The sequence below is a fragment of the Cnephaeus nilssonii genome (assembly GCF_951640355.1).
Source record: "Cnephaeus nilssonii genome assembly, chromosome: 14".
Classification (NCBI taxonomy): Eukaryota; Metazoa; Chordata; class Mammalia; order Chiroptera; family Vespertilionidae; genus Cnephaeus; species Cnephaeus nilssonii.
In genome coordinates, this window is record NC_137085.1 from 38,658,173 (window position 1) to 38,665,233 (window position 7,061).

At 41.1% G+C, this 7,061-nt stretch overlaps 1 protein-coding gene across 1 annotated transcript; it reads left to right on the top strand.

Moving 5' to 3' along the window:
- Positions 1-490: 490 nt before the first annotated feature.
- On the top strand, positions 491-7,061 carry RFK (riboflavin kinase). The gene is made up of 4 exons (XM_079789819.1): positions 491-829; positions 1,661-1,812; positions 4,356-4,458; positions 5,157-7,061. Exons 1-4 carry the CDS (start codon positions 748-750, stop codon positions 5,285-5,287), a joined length of 468 nt encoding a protein of 155 aa, XP_079645945.1. The 5' UTR covers positions 491-747; the 3' UTR covers positions 5,288-7,061.

The following is a 7,061-nucleotide window of genomic DNA, read 5'->3' on the forward strand; positions in this document are numbered from 1 at the left end:
TGATCGATGTTTCTCTCTCATTGATGTTTCTAACTCTCTCTCTCCCTTCCTCTCTGTAAAAAATCAATAAAATATATTTTAAAAAACCACAAATGTTTAAGAGCGGGATGAGTGGTGAATGACAAGCAATCTAGTGGTTGCCCAGGACCTAAAGAATGTTTCTATTTGGCGTTAGGATTTTAATGAAAACGAGGAAGGGGAAAAAAACAACCCCACTTAGTACTACGGTCCCAGAACGGTGCCTTCAAAGCCGCCAGGCGGAAAAAACGGGGTGCCCGCCGCAATTCGAAGGGCCTGGGCGTGGAAAGCTCCCAGAAGCAGCGCACGGCCTGGAGGCGGGGCCACGGCGGGGGCGGGGCCGAGGCTGAGGCGGGTTCGCGGTGGGCGGGGCTACGGAAGCCGGAGGCGCTCCGCTTCTCTGGACCGTGAGTCTGCGCAGGCGCGTGGCGCTCCATTGGTTGGGGGGGGGGGGTCCCTCCGCGAAGGCCCGCCCCCATCGCACTTATTCCGGCCGGCCCCGCCGCTCCCGAGGCAGAGACACAGCGTCCCAGTCGCCAGGCAGCTTCTGTTGGCTCAGCAGCGGGAGGGCCTTGCCGCGGCGTCTCCCGGCCCGTTGTGCTCCCGCCCGGCCCGCCGGCCGAACTCCCGCCCGCGTCCCCCGGCTGGTCCGGGGGTCCGGGCACCACCTCCACGGCGGCTCCTCCGGACCTGAGGACTGGGCCGCAGCCCGAGTCCCGAGCGGACGTCATGAAGAACCTGCCGTACTTCTGCCGCGGCGAAGTCGTGCGGGGCTTTGGCCGCGGCTCCAAGCAGCTGGGCATCCCCACCGGTGAGCGCGGGGGGCGGGGCGCGGAGCCGCCAAGGCCGGTCACGTGGGAGCGGGACGTCAGTCGGGGCTCGGGGCAGGGTCGTGGGGCTGCGGACCGAGGCGACACCCTCCCCTCCGCCGATCCCCGCGCTGTCTAGGCGGAGGGTCTTTAGTGGGGCTGAGGGAGCAGGTCCTGGGCCGCGGCTTCGGGTTCTCCAGGCACCTGGCTTGAGGGGTGGAGAGGGCAGGAAGCAGGAGAGCTGAGTTTTGGGGTCCCCCTTTGCCACCTCTGTAGCCTGTTGTGATAGAGCTGTCAAGCATGGCAGGAGCCTTGCCCGTTAGGAAACGTAATTTGGGCGGATTGTTAAATTCTCAAGCCAATTGTAGGGTTATTGTAAGAAAATCTACTATTAAATTGTGTCCTAGTGATAGCATAGGCAGCTGGATGAGAAACATCTCTTATTTTGTCTGTTTACATTCGTTTTAGTCAGAGCTGCCCCCCCCCCCCAGACCTATGAAAGCAGTCTGAGTTTAGAGATGTGTATTTCAAGTGATTCCAAAAGAAAAGACCAGGTCTAAAAATTCCAGCAGTTCATGTACTTGTTTCCTTCTGCCTCCAAAGAGTAATGTGTTGCCTTGTTCCTAACCTAAAGAGGAGAAATTCATCCAGCCGCAGAGGGAACGGGGTGGGGGTGGGGGGGCGAGGTAAGAGATCAATCAAAGGACTTGAATGCTTGCAGAAGCCATGGACACAGTAGGGGGGTGAGGGCATTTGCGGGGGAGAGGTCCATGGGGGGAAAATAAAGGTTGTTAAACTCTTGAACTCTCATAATATTTACTTCTGTTTTTAAGCGAACTTTCCTGAACAAGTGGTAGATAATCTTCCCGCTGATGTATCCACTGGCATTTATTATGGATGGGCCAGTGTGGGAACTGGAGAAGTCCATAAGATGGTGGTGAGCATAGGATGGAACCCATACTACAAGAACACGAAAAAGTCCATGGTAAGAATGTATTTCACTCTGTAACTGAAAATGGGATGATGATTTAGAGCAATATGCAGTATTAGATATACATATAGAGGTATGGACTACATCAGTGGTAATCACAACATAGTTTAAATTCTAAGTTTTTGGCATTACACTTGAAGGATTTAAAAGCCAAGTACTTAGTTACTGTTTGAATGTATTTAACTTTTCCCTTCATTTTAAATATTTGTTTCTGGATCTAAAGTGAATCTCATTAGTGTATAGTTGACTATCTTTTAATCATTCTGCTAATCTGCCTTTTTGATTGGAGAGTTTAACCCATTTGCATTTAAAGTATTTACTGATAAGAGAAGACTTAAGCTATTTTACTCTTTGTTTTCTATATGCCTTATAGCTTTTAAAAATTTGATTGTTAAAAATATTACAGATGTCCCCTTTTTCCCCCCAGTGACACCCCATTTCACCCTTCACCCTCCTCCCCCTCAGGCTTTCTCATGCCTGTGTTTATAGGTTATGCATATATGCATATAAATTCTTTGGTTAATCTCTTCCTGCCCGTCTCCCCTCCTTCCTCACCCCCCTCTGAGATTCCTCAGTCTGTTTCATGCTTCTATGTCTCTGGTTATTTGTTCCTCAGTTTTTGTCATTAAAAAAAAACAACCCTAAGATTTTGGCATAGCATTGAATCTGTATATAAGTTTAGGGAAAGTGGACATTTTTGCTGTTTCTCTTAAAATAGTGTCAAGCTCTTACATATCTTAGTTTCCTTTTGGTTCAAAATTTTACTGAAAAGAAAGGAGGCAAGTCAAATTTATTAGTTCAAAGCCATGGAAGCACCTATGTCTTCTAACTCATCCTCAATTACAGATGAGAAAACTGAGCCCAGAGAGGTGAAGGTATCCTTTTAAAAGCCAAATGTGTGACCTGAGACTGTAACTTGGTGCTCTTGCTACAGTACTTCCTTGCTTAAGTTCAACTCTTGTATAAACAAACAATTTAGTTATCTAACAAAATCAAAGCTCTAATAAGAGCTTTAAGAAAAGTTTCTAATATCCATATTTTCTTTTTAAAAATAGTTTAAATCAGGTCTCTTTTTTAATGGGCTTCATAAAATCCATAAATACCATTAATTTGCATGCAGAGGCTTAGTTAGGGACACTTGGAGAGAGCCCATATTAATGTCCTGAAAGGATCATGACCCTGTCCCCACCCAAACAAACTCAAAACATTGAGAGACTAGGTTATCTATAATAAAAAAAGCATAATATGCTAATTAGACCGGACAGCCTTCCCCGAAGCTGGGCTTCGGGGGGAAGCCCAGTCCGGGTGCCAGAGGGAAGACAGTTGCAGGCAGCCGGGGGGGGGGGGGGGGGGGGGGGGGGGGGCGGGGGGGGGGCGGCGGGGGGGGGGCGGGGGGGGGGGCGGCGGCGGCGGCGGGGGGAAGGCCCACTCTTGAATGAATTTTATGCATTGGGCCTCTAGTTTTATATAAGAGAGAAAAAAACTTAACTTAATAGAAAATTCTATGTGCAAATTAAGTGCAGGGTGAACTTACTATGTTGGGTAAGAAAGAGTTACTCAGATATTTGTCTTTGATTTCTTTTAGGTAGGTCATTTTTATATTAAGCATAAATTGCTCTTATATCTCAAGTTTTATTAATGAATGGCCTAGCAATACTTAGCTATTTATAACAGATGCTTCATATTTAAGGATCACTTTATAGATTAAATTTTCTTAAGTCATACACTTCAAAATATACTTCTAGTCTCAAGTTACCTGTTTCTAAATTGTGTAACCTTCTCAGTTCCCAGTGCCACCATCCCAATCCAGCCTCAACTGCCTTGTGCATTTGCTTGCTCTTTACATTGCTTTTTCTGCTTTTTGAGCTCAGATTTGTTTTTTTTTTATAGGCACCTACTAAATTCAGATTTCCAGAGCTGTTTCTACCCCCTGCACCATTTTGTTTCAACACATGTTGTGCCCATTTGTTACACCATTCCTAGATCAGGAACCTGCTTGGGCTCTTCTACCCCCACATCAGTCTTCAGCTTTGATAGCCCTCAGAAGTTTCTGAAATGAGTGTGTGTTAGAGATACATGGATCCTGGTTAACTTTAGGATAGCCCTCAGAAGTTTCTGAAATAAGTGTGTTAGAGATACATGGATCCTGGTTAACTTTAGAGCTAGTTCTATTAGTGGTAACATCTCTTAATACTTTACAATCATTCCCTCTTTGATGTCTTTGCTCAGTTTTTTCACCTTGGTAAGACTCTTAATTACTTTGCTACATGGCATTTTTTCTATAAACAGCAAATCATGCTAGATTTGTGGTGTAACTTCTACCTTACTCAGTACTAATGTTTACATGTAAGGCCAGGGGCAGGAACAGGAACAGTGGAAGAATTCAGGAAAAACTATTTTTAAGTTTTAACCCAAGATCTAACCAGGGTTGATTGTTTCATTTAAATTACTACACTATTAATATGTGTATTTCAAATTTCAGCTTTCTTCTGTAATGTGATGGTAACATTTTTTTTCTAAACATTTCTTGACTGTAGGAAACTCATATCATGCATACCTTCAAAGAGGACTTCTATGGGGAAATCCTCAATGTGGCCATTGCTGGCTACCTCAGACCAGAAAAGAACTTTGATTCTTTAGGTAAGTTCTTTGTTATATCATCTTAAGTATTATTGCAGCTACTTCTGCTTCTACTAGTAATAATCATGGCAGTACAGATAATTGAGCATTTAATATGTACCAGGCACTGTATTAAGTGCCTTACATGGATTAACTCATTTTATCCTCACAACAACCACATGAGGAATTATTCTGCAGAGAGGTTACATAATTTGCCCAGGGTCACATAGTAAGTGATGGACCATAGGTTATTAAACCCAGCAGTATGCAGTTAATAAAACCTTTATTTTCTTTTCATATTTTTAAGAACAAGTAAGAATAAGTTGTAATGAATGATGGATGTTTTGCAATGCTTGGTGTAAAACAATAAAACATTTTAAACAAATGGTATCAAGTATCTTAGTATAGTGTAGTGGTTTTAATTGTAGAGTTTTGTTTACAAGTGTAAATGCTGAAGAGAATTGAGTGAATATTTGTTCCATTAGGTATTTGCAATATATCTTTTTGCTAATGCCTTTCTCTAAGAAATTGCAATAAGATAGAGACATCTTTTGACTTTTTACTTAAGTCTGGAAGAATGGGTAGAACAATTACTAGACAACTATCCTGTTCCACAGACACAGCCAGCCTTGAGGGGAGTATTTTGGAGAGGTTGAACATAGGAGTAGTATAAAGTGTAGCAGCAGTTTTCATTGTCTTTATCTGTATTCTCTCTGCAGAGTCACTTATTTCAGCAATTCAAGGTGATATTGAAGAAGCTAAGAAACGACTAGATTTACCAGAACATTTGAAACTCAAAGAAGACAATTTCTTCCAGGTTCCAAAAAGCAAAATAATGAATGGCCACTGATGAAAAATCAACTTACTTATTCATTCATTGTTCTCTAATATTTTAACTGCTCATAAACCTGCAGTCTCATCTTGGTTACACTTGAAAAACCAAAAATTTTCCTACAGCTGTGACTTAGTTTAAACAGTACAATGTAATTATTATTATGCTTCATATTCAATTAAACCCATCATGCTACAGTACTAAAAATATTCATTTTAGAAATCCAGATTCTTTCTATGTAATATGTTGACTAAAATTTACCACTAGAAATATCAAGTGTTTTATAAGGGAAATGAAATGTATAAAGCTATGGGTAAAAAGGCAAGTTACTAGTTTGAAATGAAAACTAATTATAGTAAAAGACTAGCATGTATGTACTTGTATAGCATGTGCTGCTAAACCGAGAAGGCTTATAAAAGTAAATTATTAAAACAGGTTTGATAGCTTATTATAAACATAAGAGGGAAAATTCATACATTGTATTTATATTTTGTGCATTAAATTATTAATACACACATGAATACTTGTGAAATTTTAATTAGTCATGACTAATTTCCTTTATGGAAAATTAGAGGTCAAATCATCATGTTTTTGTTTTTTTAAACATCTGCCTCAGCTATGATTGGTCTGGACTCTCTCTGTCTATCAGTTTTTTTTGGTCTGTCTTTTAAAACATTAAAATGAGTGTATTTTGAATTTGTAGGTTTCATTTTTGTATTGTATAGATAGCACTGTTCTCTTAAGAGTAGATAGTCAACATTTTTTCTTTACTTTATTTTTTTCCTTTAAACAATCGCATGTCAATTTTTTTCCATTTAGAATATCCTGACTTACAAAGGATTGCATCTATCGCCACCATTCCATCCTTCACTATGAAAACCCCCAAAAGCTTCATCTTTTAGGTTTACTCAAAGTCTTAAGTGAACACGTAGCACTTCATTTATATATGCCAGTTTCTTAAAGAACACAAAACACTTGGTTTTCCTCCTAGGGAAACTGTTTATGAGCCAATTAAGCTATGAAATAGAAAATTATATTTAATGTGATTGTATGTTCCTGAGCAAACAAACTTGTGATTGTGTATGCACAATGTAATTTAATGATAAGAGTGCTTGTAGCTTGGGGGTAAAGTATAAATAAAGTCTTAGTTATGTAATCTTCATACTATGCATTTTTTTCTTCCTAACAACTAAGAAGTGATGTTTGGTCACTGGAGACTTGTTTATATTGGCAGGAAGTTAAAGTCTTTGACTACTTTAAGAGATTGATTTCAGAGTCTTTTGGCCCCAGAAGCAGTACATTCATTGTATTACTCACTTTGGCATCAGATTTGGTTGGGATGGAGATAGAGGTATATAGAAGGTAATTTTAAAGATAACTTATTACAAGTCATATTTCCCTAATCTGCACAGAGAGCTGATCTTAACCAAAATATTAGGTATCTATAATAAAGTGTAATATGCTAATTAGACCAGACAACCTTCCTGACAAAGCCGGCGCTGCAAGAGAATCCAGCAGCTGGGGGAAAGAAGGCCTAATTTCATGCATCGGGCCTCTAGTTTATAATACTTACAGAACCCACCTGGCATCACACACAGTTATACTAGAGGCCCGATGCACGAAATTCGGGAAAGGGACTTGGCCCTCGCAGCCCCGGCTTCATCCGGAAGGTTGTATGGCTGTCTGGTCAAATTAGCATATTATGCTTTTATTATTATAGATTATATTGACTATGTTCCCATGCTGGACTTGACATCCCCATGACTTTTGAATTAGTGTTCTGAATTTCTTC

What these genes read in the sequence shown, in the direction of transcription:
- RFK (XM_079789819.1), top strand. Translation starts at nt 748, where the DNA reads ATGAAGAACCTGCCGTACTTCTGCCGCGGCGAAGTCGTGCGGGGCTTT. An exon ending in AGAACACGAAAAAGTCCATG is followed by an intron (nt 1,813 to 4,355) that starts GTAAGAATGTAT and finishes TCTTGACTGTAG; the next exon opens with GAAACTCATATCATGCATAC. An exon ending in AAAGAACTTTGATTCTTTAG is followed by an intron (nt 4,459 to 5,156) that starts GTAAGTTCTTTG and finishes TTCTCTCTGCAG; the next exon opens with AGTCACTTATTTCAGCAATT.